Raw genomic sequence first — 18,171 nt, forward strand, 5'->3', positions numbered from 1 at the left:
AAATGCATTACAAATTATTTTAATAACAAATAATAATAGAACAAATTCTAACTCAGCAAATTATGAGAATTGTTTAAGACCGGAGAGCTATTAGGATGTTCTAAAGTCATTATGATTTTTATTACATTAATTCTGAAACACATGGGATCCATGTTAAAAGGCATTGGTCCAATGCATCCATCCATCCATTTTCTGTGCCGCTTCTCCTCAGTAGGGTCGCGGGCGTACTGGAGCCTATCCCAGCTGTCATCGGGCAGAAGCCGGGGTACACCCTGAACTGGTTGCCAGCCAATCGCAGGGCACATACAAACAAACAACCATTCGCACTCACAGTCACACCTACGAGCAAATTAGAGTCTTCAATTAATGCATGTTTTTGGTATGTGGGAGGAAACCGGAGTGCCCGGAGAAAACCCACACAGGCACGGGGAGAACATGCGAACTCCACACAGGCGGGGCCGGGGATTGAACCCGGGTCCTCAGAACTGTGAGGCTGACGCTCTAACCAGTCGGCCACCGTGCCGCTGGTCCAATGCAAAGAAGCGCTATTAGTTTTGGGGTGCTCCACCCAATGGTGGCGCACTGTGAGGCGATTGTTCAGGAAATTAACACTGCTATGTTTGGGCCAATCGGGGACTCCCAGAGGCTGATAGCGTCACATAGACCCCCTTTGTGGATAAACACACCCGTAATATAAACACAAGTCTCTTCTCTTCCCTCCTCATTTCCCAAAGTCGTCACATTGGCCAACAGTACAGATATTTCCTGTGTGCTACACACGTTGCATATGGCTACTGCGGGGGCTATTTTTATCCTCAGGTTTGGTGGGGGGGTGTGTGTGCATGGCTTTCACTTGCAACATGATGATAATGTTGAAATATTAACAAGGTTCGCCAGAGTGTCAACTTTTAGTGAAATCTGAAGTGAACGGACAAGCGCAACACAAACTTTGATTTCTGCTACCGTTGCCTCGTGTTGGACAGCATTCAAAATTAATAGGCTTCTGGCATTGACAGTTTAAAAAATGAATAGGATTCTTGCTCTACCATACTTCAGGGCAATTTGTACACTCAGTATTAAATCATACTGTCCACGTACCACTATATGGACCAACATACACAGTCATGTCGTCGGCCCACAGGTTAGGTTTATAAGTACATTTGATACAAGGCCACTGTAACATTATGCACAGTTTGAACATATAAACTGTGCTTCTTGGGGAAAAAATGGACCAAAATAATACCTGTACCTAAATGTTTGAAAACAAATATATTGTACTTAAATAACAGTTAAATACAAATGAACGGTACTTCATTTAAATTTTTTTTCAGGGGTAAAATGGTATTTTCGTCAGTTTTCCAAGGAAAATATTTTCAAGAATAAATTATTCTTTTCATGTTTACCCCTCCCCCAAGAAAATCATTATTTTCCCCCAATAATAGTTTTTCTTTAAAAATACATTTTTCAGGAATTACCCCCCCAAGGGCATTTTTTAAAAGATTTTCTCAAATTTAAGAATAAAGTAACCCCCCCCCCCAAAAACAATTTTTTTTCCCCCCCAAGATATTTTCTCCGGCGGCCGACTGGTTAGAGCGTCAGCCTCACAGTTCTGAGGACCCGGGTTCAATCCCCGGCCCCGACTGTGTGGAGTTTGCATGTTCTCCCCGTGCCTGTGTGGGTTTGTATGTGCCCTGCGATTGGCTGGCAACCAGTTCAGGGTGTACCCCGCCTCCTGCCCGATGACAGCTGGGATGGGCTCCAGCACGCCCGCGACCCTAGTGAGGAGAAGCGGCTCAGAAAATGGATGGATGGATATTTTCTCCAAGAAAAGTTTTTTAAGGAAAAAAGTTGTAACCTTATGAAGTGATGCCAATAGCAATGACTTCCAGTTACATACTGAAAAAAAAGTAGTGAAGGGTACCAAAATAACTGACAACTTTATGGTGTCCTTCTCCATTTATATTAACTTGTATTAATGATCAAGGTCCCTCACCTCCAGTTACATGAAAACAGAACCAAAGGGTCCCAAACTAGCAAGTCTCTCCCACTTTTTGGTACGGTAACACTCCATTGCATTTTTGGATCTCACACAAACACCACATACGGATGTAAACTTCCAAACACTGTAAACTATTACAGGACACTCAGTGGAAACATGATTAGCATAGCCAATGAGCATAAGCAATTGTTATTCTGTGCTGTGTATTTGTGTAAAGTTAAGTAAATGTCCTAACAATGTTAATATAAAAAAGTACTTTTAATGTGAGCGTGCGCGAGAGAATCCGCCATCAGAACATCATGGCGTCCAGGCCGTCTTCCATGAACTTCTTGTAGACGGCCATGAACTTGGCGATGAAGGCCTCCAGGTGGTAGATGGCTTTGTTGCCCAGCTGCAGCCGGTGCTCGTAGTACGCCGCCATGTGCGCCACCTCGGGCTTCAGGTGCCCGTCGCAGTTGTTCAGAAGCTCCCTCACCAAACCCTGACAAGGACCAGGAAGCGCACATTTAGACGCGCATGTGTGTACAGTAATCCCCTGCGAATAATACTGCAAATAAATAATTGACTCCCCATCAAAAGCTTCATAGTGGCTTTTATTAATAGTGTAAAAACTGTAAATGTACCACAAACTCTGATCCCAAAACACCTGAATAACAAAGTCATCCTACATTACCCTCCAAAATAAGTGGTTTGGGCTTTACTTGGACATGTCCTTATTTTTGAAAGAGAAGGACTTTTTTTCCCCATCACATTAACAAGGTACAGAGCATTTCAAATTCATTTTAGCTTTTTTTGAAAAGAAAAGAGAAAAAACAAGCACCAATAGGTAGGGAAACACTGTACAGTCGCAAGAAAACCCTTTGGAATTCCATGGACTAGGTCATAAAATGTGGTGTGATTAAAAGAATAGACAAGAATAGAAAAACAAGTTTTCTTAAGGTAACAGCACACTAACAAAGTTTCAATATTTTGCTGAACACAGCATTCAAGTGTTACTGAGCTGAGTGGAAAAAGTGTGTGCACCCCCTAAAGTTTTATGCTTCTGTCACTCAAGGGCAATCCATGCCACCATCTTCAGACAGAGAATGCAGCAATCCAGGTAATTCCAAAGGGTTCACACTATAAATGTGTGTGGTACCTACCTTCATGATGACGTCAGCAGGGATGCAGTGAGTCAGCAGCTCGTACAGACGACCTCTCACCTCCAACAGTCTGGTTCAAACAAAATCAGCCTTCTTGAACTTTGGATTGTGGACTAAATGACTGACAGCAGAGTTAAGTGTTTCTGCTGCCCCCAAGTGACCAAATATATTTTCAAGTCCTGCAAGTTCACACACCGGTACAGTTGTGAGCAGTATTTCAATACAGAAAAGATGTGTTGTCCATCCATCCATCCATCCATCAATTTTCTACCGCTTATCCGAGGTCGGGTCGCGGCGGCAGTAGATTGTTCAAATTTGAGAAAGGTACCAAAATAACTGATCTGTACCATATCACTTTTTGGTATGGTGTGATAGTGTACCTAAAGATAGCCAACTAATTCATATAGTCAAGACTGTCAGGGGCAGGATTTTGCACAGCTGAACAAAATGTCCGCCACCTGTAGCCCCTCCTACCTCTGCGGGGTCTGCTGAGTGACGATGGCGTTGGCCGTTTCTCGGAGGAACAACTCCCAGTCGGTTTCTGTGACGTCCTGGTCCGGCGAGAAGGGGTACCTGTAGGAAGAGTGTGATGTCACTGAGCAACAAGTAACAGGCATGTAAGAGGCATAACAATTAATAGACAAGTCACCAAAAAAGTAAAGACAAGTAAGACAGACAAGACGCATCAAGTAGAAGTTACAGAGCTGTAAACGACAGGAAACGGTTTGTGCAACTCACTGCTGGACCCTGCAGGCCTCGCACATCAGCAGGGCCTTGCGGAGGTTGCGCCCCGACTTGTCGCTGATCCGCTTGGCCAGCTCGGGCGGCAGGAGGAGACCCTCTTTCTTACACACGGACGTGAGGACGTGACACACCTGAGGTACAAAGGGGAAAAACACGTTGGCGATCCCGGCCAACTCCTGCCTATTTGCCATTCACCATTCAAAATATTTTCATGAGATTCAATTGGATCTCTAACAGGCAGGCAAGGCTGTGGGATTGTGGTGGTAAACTTGTTCAGACGATGCAGAGAAAGGTCCGTATCGCTATTGGCAGTGGTGGAAGCTATCAGTTGATCGGCAACGTAAGTAACACACTAACTGACCAACTAACGATAAAGAGTCGCTTGTGAAATATAAATCCGTTCAAAAGTTTGAGGTCACTAAGGAATGTCCTTATTTCTTTAAGAAAAATACTATTTATTCCAATATAGAAAACATCAGAAATAAAGTCTAGGCAGTGCAAATGTGGTTAAAAATAATAATAAAAAAAAAAAAAGCTTTTCTTTCAAAAATAAGGACATTTCTTAAGTAACCCACATAATTTTGAATAGTCGTGGACGTATATACAAAACATGAAAACATGAAATTGTCTTGGACGGGTACACCAAATTTTTGAGCGGCAGTGTATGTATTTAAAAAAATAGTCAGAGTCAAAAACACCTAATAGGAAAGTAGTACAGTGTTGCCCTGGCCTATTGAAGTTTCGCTACTCGCGGATTTGCCTATTTTCAGATTTACAACGTCTGAAAGAAATCAGCAAAAAAATGTTTAGACGACAGTTTACTTTTCTATGAGACAGGGCTTTGGCGCCATCTTGCGGCACGGTGCCCAAAGACTGTGTTGCAGTGACCCACCAGTCAGGGCCCCTAAGCTAATCAAAGAGCATACGTTGTTACCTCCTCTGTGCTGGGAAGGGGAACGCGGACGGCCAGGCAGCGGCTGCGTATGGGCCCGATGACCTTGGAGGTGGAGTTGGTGCAAAGAACCAGGCGGCAGGTGGCCATGTATTTCTCCATGGTGCGCCGCAAAGCGTGCTGGGCGTCCTTGGTCAGCCGGTCAACCTCGGTGAGCAGCACCACTGGCAAGCAAACGAGCGGCAGAAGGCCACGTCAGACACGCTTCTGGAGTCGAGTGACGGGCGCGGGCTCACCTTTGAACTCTCTCTGCGTGCTGGACTGGATCTGCTGAGACTGAGCCATGGTCTTGATCAGCTCCTGAATAACCACACGGTCCTGGTTGCCTGCATCACTGAGCGACGGTGAATGTGTCAGTTTCAGAGTGTTGGGAATATATTTTTTTTTATTTAAGGCGTAGGGGTTGGCAACCAAAAACATTCCAGCCATTTGGATGGGTTTCCCACAGAAAACACCGGGAGCCACAAAGAAAAATGACCAATCAGGCCCAATTTGTTTTTGTTTTGTCCCTTTGAGGTGTACTCACTTTTGTTGGCAGTGGTTTAGATATTAACAGTGGTGTTTTGTGAATTTGATGACTTTCTTCAGTGTTGTCCCAAGAAAATATCTAATCAAATACTTAGAAAAAAGTGTGGGATGCTTTCAATTTTGTGAGATACTGTAAAGGTAAGACATTACCTGGGGTTGACCTCCAGGTGGTAGTTGCTGGCTATAGTGTTGATCTCAATCTTCTTCTTGGAGGGAGCCTACAAACAACAACAATGTGCAAAGGTGAGCTCGCTTTTGTTTTCATCTTGGACATACGAGATTAACCCATTAAGGATTTGAAGAAGAAAAAAATTATATATATACACACACACACACACACACACACACACACACACACACACACACACACACACACAATTGATTGAGTGCAACTCCCTTCTCACCACAATGGTCTGGTGCTCGATGCGAAGCTTCTCCACGCCGGCACCGTAGAGTTCCCTCAGCAGACACATGATGCGAGTCTTCTTGCCCGCGCCTGACGGACCGTAGACCAGCAAATGGGGGAAGTCGCCATATTGAACCTCAATGCAGACACACAATTTGTGTTGAATAATAACAGTCAAGCACAACACCACTGAACAGGCAACATTTTTGTATTTATTAGATTCATGTGGAATACACTTTAATTTCACCTAGGGCTGGCCAATCAATTTCATCAATGAATCCGAATTTATTTCTCAGGATTTATACATCGCAAAAGCAGTAATTTATCCACATATTGATATGTGCTTCCAAGATGCTAATATTTTGCCGAGGTCACCTTGACTCAGCTGTACGACCCTACACAAGAAAAGAGCGTGGGGCAACCGACATACGGAAAAGGGAAACCATTTTGAAGTATGCAGCTGTTAAATTGTTGAACGTTTATACTTTACATTCATTAAGGATTGTTTACATATATGGTACTTTTTCCTCCAAGAGGAAAATCTTATTTTCACATTCTCTCTCCAGAAAAATTCTATTTATTTCGATTATTTCAGAGGAAGTTGATACAAATTAGTGCTTGGGGGAAAAGCCTTGCTTGGAAAAAAACATGCTTGTTTGTTATCAGGAAAAATAAAGCAAATCCCGCAGGCAGGAAAAAACACAAAGCAAAACTTGTCTTGAATAATGTAATTGTCGTTTGCTTTTTCTATACGTGAAGAAGAAAACAATATTGTGAATCAGATTTTTGGCCGCCCCCAAATTGTGCATATTTTTGAAGTCACCAGTCACTGTAACACGAAGTAATACAGCAAAATCCCTCTATTCGGAGGGGATAGGGACTGAGTCCTGCTGCAAAAAGCAAAAACATACGCAACTGACTCCCCCCAAAGTTTTAAGCAAATAACTACTTTATTAGATTTTGGCTTTCTTATAATAGGTCCTCACCTCACTTCATCTCACTTTCTCGGCGCCAAAGCACTACGTTTCTACTATTCATGTGAGTTTTTCAGCTAATAACCGAGGATAGTCATAAAAACCCCACAAAAATCTGCGAATAGGTGAAGAAGGAAACCCTAGTTGAAGCGGTCAACCAAGCGCGCCCACTAGTGGAGAGAGAGCATCACAACATCAGGTTTGGCTTTCCATGATAGGACAACACATACACCTGTCAGGTTAGTTAAATTAAATAAACCACTCATGCCTGAAACGCAATATCACGTTATTATTGTGTCATTTATCACACACGACACACTGCGTAGCATGAAGTGACGCACAACTCAGTAGAAAGGGTAATTTGCGACCGAAGTCGCGGCTCCATTTTGTTAGGAGAGTGTTATGATTAAAAACCAAAATGGAAGCGCTGTTAAACGACAACAACACGTTCTAAAATCACAGTGAGAGGCCTAGTGTGCGCATTTAGCTTAGCAGCTAAGCTAAAGTAGTTTAAAAAAAAAAAAAAAAAAAAACGACGCTAAAGCCGAACTTGCGCCGCTCTTTTCGTCCCTCTCACCAGGCTCTTGAGCTGGGACGCTTGTTCTTTGTGGTAGTCGAGTTTGCCGAGCGACGTGGGTCGGTATTTGTCCACCCACAAACTCATTTTCGTGGGACTACTTTGGCAACTCCGCTGCTTCTTCGACAGGCAACTGAAAAAATCTTCCCGCGGTACGCTTTGTTGATGTTCGACTCGCTACTTCCGCTTGAGCTACGGAAAGTCAAAAGGGTGAAATTTGAAACATTATAAATTCCACAAATTTGTTTTCAAATTACCATTATGCTTTAAAACAAAAATAAGATGTGTTATTTGTATTGCACCACACATTAAATTATTGTTTTTAAAAGTTTTTTCTTCGTAATTGAATTCATTAAAACCTTTCCCCCAAATGCAGTGAATTCAGGTTTTGGAGCTGGCAGGGGCGTTTGTAGACCCCCTGGAGGTCCAAGGCAAGAATCCCCCGAAACAAAAAGCAAAAACAAAAACCTGGACGATGGATAAGGAAAGAGAAATCATTTGTTAAATAACTGCCACATAAAATAACAAATAATTTCCAGTACCAACACTGACAGAAAACAACCAGCTGTCATTTTTACATTTGACTGAATATCGTTCTTCAACAAGATTCTCAAATTGTGGTACGTAAGTGTACTACTACGAGAATAGCTGGATTAAATGTTGATACTGTGCATAATGTCATATTTTATGTGTTATGTATGCTGCTTGAACTTGTTTTTCAATCAAGTATGGTATGCTTGAAACGAATGCCTTTATTTAAAAAAAAAAAAAAAAAAAAAAAGTATTTTCAAAGAACACAATCTCCAAAAAAAAGATCTCCTTATCCATGTAATATTAAAAATTTTAGGGTGAAAACAATAAAACTTTTATTGCAAGATTACAATTTCTGGGGGATATTGTTAAGTGCTACAAATGGGTTATCGGTTTCAATACCCTGCAGTATTTTTCAGGTCTAATGCATGTAACTGGAGGTGTTTCACAATGACATCCGCGCAGCTGTAAGGGACCAAAAACTGCTACAGAGGAGTTACTTTGGTACGTTGGGTAACTTGACAATGGAAACTGTAAAAGGCTGTCAAAGCGTAGTGCTCGCTGGAAACGGGCTTAATGAAGCGCAACAATGAAAAGTGCAAGACACGACAAGAAGATTACTGCAATAAAGGGTTGGTCAAAGTAATAAGTTACAGAAAAAAAAAACACACACACACATTCAAGTTATGCTAGAAGGTTCTAAAAGCAAATACGCATGAATCAGAGTAACACCAACAGCGCAAAAGCGAGTTGTCAATCATCAGTAAGCGTCTTTGCGTCTCCTGGCGGCGTAGTAGACGACCAGGCCTAACGTGATTAGCGTGGCCGAGCCCACCAGCGTCAGGAAGCCCACCACGGGTCGCTTGACCAGAGCCCGACAGCCTGGGCAGGGCCGGGCGGCGCGGGGGCACCGCTGGGCGGGCGCCCCCGGCACGGGGAAGCCGTTGTGGCGGATGATGTTGCGATAGTTGGCCAGCGACGCCTTCACCACCGCCTCCTCGTGCACGTGGCCGTACAGGCCGAAGCCCGGGTCGCGCTGGTCGCTCAGGGCGTAGGCGAAGTAGCCCTTCAGATTCACGCCGTCCAGGGTGAACGCTGCCGGCAAAATTATTTCACATCAAACGACAAATATTCATGACAAAAGCACATTTCCTGAGCACAAAAAAAACCCAAAGCTGCCACACTGCACACATGAGAAACAAGAATAGTTTTTGCTTCAACACGGCATTTTACCACAAAGACACGATAGTTGTCTATAAATTCGGTCCAAAAAACAAATACAATTTTGCCTAAAAACACACCTAGTCCTGCTGCTACAAAACACAATTTGGCCAAACATATTATTTGGTCATAAAAAGCTTTTCCACAACGACTATTTTCAACACAATAACTCATAAAAAAAATCCATTTTGTGTTGGCGTACTGGACAAATGAAGATAAACTAGCGAGTCACATGCTGAGGTTGAGCACGGCCGACCGGAGTTCAGTGACGTTGACATCGCGTGTTTATGTTTGCGCCGATGGCCGCCGACCTCAGGACACTGTAATCATTACACGGGCGCCGGCGTCACCTTTGAGTGCCTCGTTGATGTAGTTGTACACGTAGAAGACCCTCAGGCTATCCTTGAAGCGGGCCGGGTCCTCCTGCACGCCGTTGGCCATCACGTAGACGGACACGTGCGGGTAGTGTTCCTTCACCTGCAATTTCATTCAGCGTGAAGTCGGATTCCCAACGCCACTAGACGGCGGGCGCTGCTTGCCTACACACTACATTCCAGGGTGGGAAAACGTCTATGCACAAGGGCCACAGTGGAGTTTGAAATAGACCCGTTTGTTGATGACTTTTTCATAATAATAATAATAATTCCATCCCATTTTTAAATTGCACTATTCGAAATGAATTGTTAACTTTTGTTTATTTTATTGACAATAAATCAATGATTAAACGAGAGACATGAATTGCAAAAATAATACATTTTAATGAACCAATTTAAGGGAATTTTTTTTAACGCAAGAAATGTTACAAGATTCTTTATATTGTAAATGTCACGCTATTTTACCACGTAAACAACTTATTTTGCCACACAAACACTGCATTTGGCCATAGAAACACTATCTTACCGCATAAACACTATTTTGCCCCAGAACATTATATAACACACTATATTTTGCCATAAAAACAACATATTTGGTCACATAAACACTACATTTTGCAATTAAAAACACTATAATCTTCCAGGAAATCATGAAATGTTTCTCATAACACACTACATTCTGCCATAAAAACTCTTTTTTGTCATATAGACTCTATGTTTTGTGCCAAAGCACTACTTTTTGCTGCAAGAACACCATACTTAGCTGTTAAAAACACTATTTTGTCCAGTAACCCTATATTTTGACACATAAACACATTTTGCTGTAAGAACACTACTCTTGGAACTCTACTCTCACACCACTACATTTTGTCATCAAACACTATATTTTCACTACGCATTTACAAAACTACACTTTGCCATGAATCCTCATATTCGAGCACCTAAACGCTACATTTTGTCTGTAAACATTCTTAAGCCCATTTTAATCAACCCATTTTTAGGGAATGAACATCTGATTCAATGTGCTGATAACGTAAATGCTCCGCGGGCCGGCTTTAAGGCGGGAGCGGGTCCGAAAGCGTCGCCTCACCCAGTTGAGTGCCTTCCTCAGGCCCCAAGGTACCACGGGCCGAGGCGACATGATCCACGTGGTGTCGATCATGTGCTGCACCTCCAGCATGGGCGTGTACGTGTACCTGCGGACGCACCACACGCCCGTCACATGGCGCGCGTCAACATGCTCGCCACATGCCGGCGGCGGTGGCGCCTGTTCGCTTCGCTCTTACGAGTCCTCCTTGGCGTGCGTCACCAGTTCGGTGCTGAAGTGGCTGATGGCGAAGAAGTCGTACGTGCCTTTGACCAGCCGCCGGTCCTTCTCGTTGAACACCGGAAGTCTGCGACACAACCAAACACAATGACCAAAACTCAATTCCACGAAGCAATTTAGCATTGTTCATCTGTCAAGTGTGCAAAGTTCAAATTTGGTTACAAAATCTCAAGGAGTTCAGCTTTAAACGACCCCTGGAAATGTCCAAAATGAGCCCAGAATGGCTGCTTGAAACCAAAATGGTTGATTTCCTGTGTCTTTTCAGACACGGCTTCTTTTGACTTTTTTGTGGGTCTATTCATGATTGACATGTCTACCAAATTTCACGTTGCTAAGTGAAATGGGCTTCGAGGGCTGAAATTTCAAGCTCTGACTTAGTTGTTGACTCAAAAAAGGCTGTTTCAAACCAACATGGCTGACTTCCTGGGTCTTTTCAGGCATGGCATCTCGAGACTTTTTTGTGGGTCTACTCATGATAGACATGTCTACCAAATTTCACACTGCCAAGTGAAACTGGCTTGAAGGGCTGAATTTCCAAGACATTTGCTGTCTTACTTGTGGCGTGAACTCAGTTGTTGACCCTTAAATGGTGGCTTGAAACCAACATGGCTGACTTTTCAGGCATGGCTTCTTGAGACTTTTTTTCTGGTTCTACTCATCGTAGACGTGTCTACCAAATTTCACATTGCTAAGTGAAAGTGACTTCGGGGGCGGAACTTTCTAAAAATCCGAGAACCCAATTTTTTTTTTTTAGGGGGCACACCCTTCTGTAAGCACTGTAGGTTGATTTGCATTGTAGATATACTCAAGTGAGTTGAGTTGTCGCAGCCAGCTCCTCATTCCCACAGGATAATCTCCGCTGCCGAAGATCGGCTCGGCGAACCATCCGACCCGGAAGTCCAGAACCCGCTTGGCCGGTTCCACGTCCTCGCGGCTGAACGAGAAGGCCGGTTCCACCCAGTCCATGTGCAGAGCCAGAGAAACCTGACAACGACGGGCGTGTGAAGGCCGGAACGTGTTCACCGCTGGACGGGGCTGGACGGGTCGCTCACCTGACCGCCCTGAGCGGGCCTGAAGTCTCGGTCGTAAGCGCGCCAGGCCAGCGCGTGAGCTCGCAGCATCTGATGAGCTTCCTGGTAGCTCACCATCTCGTCGTTGGGCTCGTTGAGCGTGATCCACATCTTCACGTGCTCGCCCAGCTCGCGGAAGCACAGGCGCGCGTAGTCGGCGAAAAAGTCCGGAGTCTCCCTGAACCCGACACAACGCATATTATTTAATCGTATTCATTAAACTATTGTGCACGACAAAGAACATTTAAAGAAAAAACAAAAACTTACTTTCTCACAATTCATATCACATCAAAGGAAATGTAAATGTTCATAGAAAACCACTGTAGTTTGTCAATAAAACCTGATACTTCATTTTGTCACAAAAATACACTAGATTTGATCAAAAAACAGTTTTATCATAGGAATTAAAACACTTGGAAAGAGCTGCTGTAGACCACAGCTCACGCCCAAACACTCACACGCAAACAAATCCACTGGGAGATACGACAAGAGTCATAAAATCACCCATCCTTGTCCGAAGTCATGCGCTGAACCCCGGGATCGAACCGGAGGACCTTCAGATCGCTCCCAACTGAGCTTTTTAAGCCCGTTGCATCATGGGAGTCGGGTACCTGTTGAGCCACCTGTTGGCACTGTCGAGGGGCGCCGGCAGGCTGCTGTGTTGGCGCGTGTGGTGCCACAGGGTGACCACGGGCGTGACGTTGGCGCGCAGCAGCTGGCGGCTGAAGCAGCGGTAGTAGCCCAGCAGGGTGGCGTTGGGTCGCGCCACGTCGCCCGCCGGCACCAGCGCCGACCAGTTGAGGGAGAAGTGGAAGTGGCTCACGCCCACTGCCTGGATTTCATCCACCTGACGGAACAAATATTTAACGCAGTAAGTGTCACATTACACTTTTATGCATGTCGTAGTCGCCGCAATTGAGCCGCTGAGAACTACAGTGGGCTAACGCCAAATAAATAGGGAAAAGGCTTTTTTTTTTTCTGAAAAATTCCGGTCGAAACCAAGGATTAGTTCCAATTTTGACATTGGGCCAACTGCCGTTTCCTTGATGGAATCCCTCCGGCAAAAAAAAGGGTTCGTATATGTTCTTATTTATCATCTCTCATTAAATAGCAATAGATTTGACGGACTTAGACCACTATTGCCCTACAAGAAAAATTCTAATAGCAGTTTGGTTCGTTACTTCCAGGAAACCTTGACTGGGATCCAACCTATGAAACCGAAGATGATGACAGTACCTCAGGTATGGATAAAAGTGCAATCCAACGTGATCCAATATAAAACTCCAATATGATCCAAATCCAAAGTTATTATTTGGTAAAATGCCAAAAACTGAGGAGAAAAAAAAATGTCATTGCCGTATGCAAAACACTATTTTACCATTAAACACTCCATTTTGTCACAAAATACCAAATATTGCCGTGCAAAACATTAGTTTGAGAGACAAACAGAACATTATATTTTACCACATAAACACAACATTAGCCAATAAAACTTTGGCCCATAAAGACTACCTTGTCACAGAAACACTACCTTGTGTCATAAAATATATTTCGCCATAAATACGACATTTTGCCGTATACACATAAACTATATTTTTCTAGTAATACCAGAAATTGTCAGTTTTCATATCCGATTCTTCTAAATTGACACATGGCGTTGTTGCGCGTCACCTGCTGTCCGATGCTGACGTAGTCGGCACAGTGCGCGTTGCGGCGTGGAGGCGGCGCGACCAGGCCGTCCAGTCGGGTCAGCTCGCCGCTGTCCGTGTTCCACACGTACACGCTGGGGTCCGCAAATTGACTGGGAGAGCTCTCCACCTCGCCCACAAACACATCAGAAACACACATGCGCGTAAACACCAGATTTGGTCAGAAAACATTACATTTTGAAGCAAAAAGCTGTAAATTGTCTTAAATTGTAAATTGGCTGTTTTGCGGTAAAATTAGGGAGCGATCGCTGCCATGATAAGTATAAAAAAAAAACAAAAAAAGGGAGTAATTGACACACGTTGTGGTAAAACCACTATATATCATAATAAAAAAAAGTATATGTTATTGTAAAAACTGAATAATTTGTTAAAAAGAGCTGTCATCAAACTATTTTGTTTGTCACAAAAACTGTACATTTTGCTGTCTATCTTGCCGAATAAAACCAACAAAAGTTAATATCTAACATGAATTGGGGAAGCGGGGTGATCGATGAACCTTTGAGCCCCAACACTGACCTGGATGGAGTTGGCCGAGACCCCCCAAGCGAAGTCACACGGGAAAACTCCTTGAGCGGGACGGTTCTCCGGAAGCTCCGGAAAACCGTTCCTCTGGATCACGTTCCTGTTGCCGACGACACTCAAACATCAGCGCCAAACGCAACGACACAACAAATGTCGTCACGGCTAACATAAACGCTACACACGCACTTCGGAATAGTTCAATACAGTCAGAGTTGAATAGTAGAATAATAGCCAAGAATTTGGGCAAAAGTGTACTAGTCCAAATAAAAGTGAAGTCAAAACAAGTATAATCAAATAGCGGTTCACGTAAAGCAAATAGCGAAAGAGTCAGCGTAAAGTAATAAGGGTCAAGGTTCAAGTCATAGATTAATAGGTCAAGTTAAAGAGTAAGAGTAAAGTCAGAGTAATGACTCAAGTAAGAGAGTGATAGTGAAAGTAAAAGACAAAGTGTGGAAGAAAGAGACCAGAAGTAAAGTAAGCAAGTCATGTTTAAAGTCAAAGACTAGTTGGTAAAGTCAGAATACTAGTAAATCCTCAAGCGCCAAGAAAAAATAGGAAGAGCAATGTAATCGAGTATTTCTTATACGAAAAGAGTTCATACCTAATATAACAGATGAATAGTCAAAGTGAACTGTAAAGTAGTGGAGTAATAGTTCAAGTAATAGTTTAATAGTTGACGTTAGGGAGTAATGGTCAAGTCAGACTAATGTCGTTGAAGTCAGAGAGTGTTAGTTCAAGTCAAAGACGCATTGTAAATATAATAAAGCAAGAGTTGAGTCATTGAGTAATAGCTCAAGTCATTGATTGACAGGGAAAGAAAAACAGTGAGGATGAAATAAAAACAAGTGTGAAGTAAGCAAGTTATGCTAATCGCAATAGTTCACGGGAAAGAGTAAAGCAACAGAGTAATAGCTCAAGTCAGTTTGAGTAAAGTAGGAAATAAAGTAATGTGTAACAGTTAAAGGAAAAAGAGGAAAGTAAAAGAGTGACGGGTGAGGGAATTAATTGTACAGTAAGCGAGTATCGTGCAGGTGAAGTAAGTAAGTTATACACAAAAGTCAAAAGTACAAACGTGAATCATGAACGATTTGTGAACGCGTAATGAGATGTAGTGCCGACGAAAGGGAAACGACGACGGCTTCCTCTTTGCCGACTCAGCGCATCGCGCTCACTTGTAGAAGGTGGCCGAGGTCTTGGGCTCTCGCTTCATGTCGGGCGCGTTGAAGTCGACGTAGTAGAGTCCTCGCCTGATGCCGTACTCGCGGTGCCACTCGAAGCCGTCCACCAGAGACCACGCCGTGTAGCCCACCACCTTCACGCCGTCCATCGCGATGGCTGCACGCGCCACCCGCCGCGACATACGCCATCAGCTGCGTGCCGCACGTACATCGGGCCCCGTGCGCCGTCACTCACATTTGAGAGCTTCCGCGATGAACCGCTTCAGGTAGTACATGTGCTTCGGGTCCTGAGTCTTTGTGCTGCCCAGCACGTACCTGAAAACATGACAACGACATACACGCGACATGCACGGAACACGTGTCGACCCCCCCCGACAAGTGTGGCGGTCCGGTTACCATCCGCTCTGCACCACAAAGATGTCGGGCCGGTCGTACTCGGCGCTGACCCAGTAGAGGAGCATGCGCAGGTCCAAGTCCTCCTGCTGGCCGAACTTGAGGCTGTCGTTGATGAGCTGGAAGCTGAGGGCGGCGCCGTGAGACAACGCGAAGAAGTCGGCCGTGCCCCTCACCCGCCGCCGCTCCTCGCCCGCCAACGCCGGCAGCCGGGCGCCCAGGCGGGCCTTCATGCAGGCCGGGTAGTCGCCGTCCCCGAACAGCGGCCCGGCGAACCAGCCCAGCACGTGCTCCAACGAGCACTGGCACTCGCGCAGGCTCTCCACGCGCGTGAGGCTCGGGCGGACCCAGTGGGACGCCAGCGCCATGGACACGCGCCCGCCCTGGCGCGGCCGGTAGTCGCGGTCGTACACGTGCCACGCCGCCGCGTGAGCCTCGAACACAAACACGACAATTTCAAAACGATTAGGTCATCCTCGTTTCAATGAGGGTTATATTGGGGTTTTTACATGAGGGGTTTTAAACCAGTTTTAAGGTTACAAATTAAGGTTTTAAGATTGATTTATGGTTTCAAGTTACAGTTTTCAAGCCAGGGTTAGGGATTCAAATACGGTTTAGGGTTTCAAGTCAGGGTTAGGGTTAGGACAAGCCTGCGTTCAGGTTTCGAAATAGGGTTTCAAGCAATGGTTCATGTTTCATGTTAGGGTTTCAAAGATGGATACTGGTTTAAAATTAGGGTTTAAAATTATGGTTTCAACACTGAGTTATGGCTTAAATCAGGGTTTCAAGATTGATTTATGGTTCAATTGACAGTTTCAAATTAGGGTTTAAAGTCAGGTTAAGGGGCTTCAAACATGGGTTACGATTTCAAATTGGGGTTTCAAGTATGAGTTAGGGTTTCAAACGTGAAATAGAAACGTTAACCACATTTCTACTGCAGGGTTCAAGACTACGAGTTTTAAAGTAGGGTTTAAAGCCTGGCATAGGGTCTCAAATTAGGGTTTCAAACTCGAATCAAAGTTTTGAACTCTGGTTTGGAAAGTGGGTTAAGGGTCGAGTTAGGGTTTCAACAAGTTTAAAAATAGGGTTACAGGATTGGATTAGGGTTTCAAGAGATGTTTTCTACCCTGGCTTAGGTTTTCAAGGCTGAGTTAAGGTTTCAAGTCAGGATCTTAAAGTAGAGGTTCAAGCCTGCGTTAGGGTTTTAAAAAATGGTAAAAGTTTCAAATTAGGCATATCAGAAAGAGTACAACTACAGCAAATAGTTTTTCAGCGAATAATGAATACCCCCCCCCCCCCCCCCCAAAAAATAAATAAAAATAAGCAATTGGGTCTCTTTAAAATACTAAATTGAACCGTGCCTAAAATGATTGATCATAATCCCAAATGATTAATTAAGTATGACCCCTGACCTTGAGCAGCACGTGTCCCACCCTGAAGGGCAGGTCAGGGTCGCCCTTGACACCCGGGGCGACCACCCCGGTGCCGTAGCCGTGCCGTGCCACGACGAACGGGTTGTCGATGGTGATCCACCAGCGGACGTCGTCGCCGAACGCCCGGAAGCAGAAGTCGGCGTAGTCGCGGAACACCTCCACCATGTCCGGGTTGCTCCAGCCGCCCAGGCGCCGCTGCAGCGCGTCGGGCAGGTCCCAGTGGTACAGGGTCACCACCGGCTCCACCCGGGCCTCCTTGAGCCGGGCCAGCAGGCCGCGATAGTAGCGCACGCCCGCCTCGTTGAGGCTCCCGCGGGTGCCGTTGGGGAAGATCCGCGGCCACGACAGCGAGAAGCGGTAGTGGCTGACGCCCAGCTGCCGGATGGCGCGCACGTCGGCCGCCGCGTTGTGGTAGCTGTCGCTGCCCACGTCGCCCGTCGCCTTGCGATTGCCGCCCCGGGTGAACGTATCCCAGATGGACGGGCCCTTACCGTCCTTGTCGAAGGCGCCCTCCACCTGGTAGGCGGCCGTGCCCACCGCCCACATGAAGCCCGCTGGGAAGGTGCCGTGCAGGAAGGCCTTGTCGCCCGGGTAGGGGAGCTTGTTGAAGCGCCCCCACGTTCGCAGGCCAGCGCCCGGCTTGCCGGAGGCGCACGCCGGGTAGGCGGCGAGCCAGGCGGCCAGCAGCGCCAGGCGGCGGGCGGCGACGCTCGTGGCCGAGTTGCGGTGCGCCATGCCCGTGGACGCTTTGGCGTTTGAGCCCCTCCGGGTGGGGAGGGGGAGGGGGCGGAGGAGGCCGGGCGGAGGGGCCCCGCTCGCTCGGTCAATCATTTGCAGAGCAGCTGACGAGAAGGGAAAGTGCAACACAGGAAGCGCCAGGTGAAGCTTATTCTTCTTATTATTCTTATTACTGCATCAGTTGGCCCACAATATTTGGTGTGACACAGGTGGTGCGAGACGCCTTAATGGGGAGGGGAAGTTGTTATCAGCATCCATAACAATAATAATTTACATTGATGCCATCTAGGCTGTTGGTGGCCTGTGGATAACCCCCCAACAACACACACACACACACACACACATTAAAGCAT

General features: G+C 45.5%; 2 protein-coding genes across 2 annotated transcripts; both read right to left on the minus strand.

The window, feature by feature from the left end:
* Nucleotides 1-1,794: 1,794 nt before the first annotated feature.
* rfc3 (replication factor C (activator 1) 3) lies at nucleotides 1,795-7,494 on the minus strand. The gene is made up of 9 exons (XM_061702478.1): nucleotides 7,323-7,494; nucleotides 5,770-5,907; nucleotides 5,516-5,583; nucleotides 5,074-5,171; nucleotides 4,820-5,001; nucleotides 3,880-4,016; nucleotides 3,616-3,714; nucleotides 3,142-3,211; nucleotides 1,795-2,480 (listed from the first exon to the last, which is right to left on the minus strand). Exons 1-9 carry the CDS (start codon nucleotides 7,407-7,409, stop codon nucleotides 2,289-2,291), a joined length of 1,071 nt encoding a protein of 356 aa, XP_061558462.1. The 5' UTR covers nucleotides 7,410-7,494; the 3' UTR covers nucleotides 1,795-2,288.
* A 1,119-nt stretch (nucleotides 7,495-8,613) lies between these two features.
* kl (klotho) lies at nucleotides 8,614-17,911 on the minus strand. Its single transcript, XM_061702643.1, has 13 exons — nucleotides 17,060-17,911; nucleotides 15,651-16,081; nucleotides 15,490-15,569; nucleotides 15,249-15,411; nucleotides 14,071-14,176; nucleotides 13,517-13,663; nucleotides 12,457-12,692; nucleotides 11,828-12,023; nucleotides 11,581-11,759; nucleotides 10,735-10,842; nucleotides 10,539-10,644; nucleotides 9,425-9,551; nucleotides 8,614-8,948 (listed from the first exon to the last, which is right to left on the minus strand). Exons 1-13 carry the CDS (start codon nucleotides 17,909-17,911, stop codon nucleotides 8,614-8,616), a joined length of 3,066 nt encoding a protein of 1,021 aa, XP_061558627.1.
* Nucleotides 17,912-18,171: the final 260 nt, after the last annotated feature.

The sequence above is a fragment of the Phycodurus eques genome, chromosome 17 (assembly GCF_024500275.1).
Source record: "Phycodurus eques isolate BA_2022a chromosome 17, UOR_Pequ_1.1, whole genome shotgun sequence".
Lineage (NCBI taxonomy): Eukaryota > Metazoa > Chordata > Actinopteri > Syngnathiformes > Syngnathidae > Phycodurus > Phycodurus eques.

Bases quoted from the DNA above. Each gene is read 5' to 3' on its own strand.
- rfc3 (XM_061702478.1), bottom strand. From the start codon at position 7,409: ATGAGTTTGTGGGTGGACAAATACCGACCCACGTCGCTCGGCAAACTC. The intron at 5,908-7,322 runs GTGAGAGGGACG...GTCTGCATTGAG, and splicing joins CGTCCCAGCTCAAGAGCCTG to GTTCAATATGGCGACTTCCC. The intron at 3,715-3,879 runs GTGAGTTGCACA...CTCTTCCTACAG, and splicing joins GAGGCCTGCAGGGTCCAGCA to GTACCCCTTCTCGCCGGACC.
- kl (XM_061702643.1), bottom strand. From the start codon at position 17,911: ATGATTGACCGAGCGAGCGGGGCCCCTCCGCCCGGCCTCCTCCGCCCC. The intron at 16,082-17,059 runs GTCAGGGGTCAT...TTTGTGTTCGAG, and splicing joins TGGGACACGTGCTGCTCAAG to GCTCACGCGGCGGCGTGGCA. The intron at 10,645-10,734 runs GTAAGAGCGAAG...GTGCGTCCGCAG, and splicing joins ACGCACGCCAAGGAGGACTC to GTACACGTACACGCCCATGC.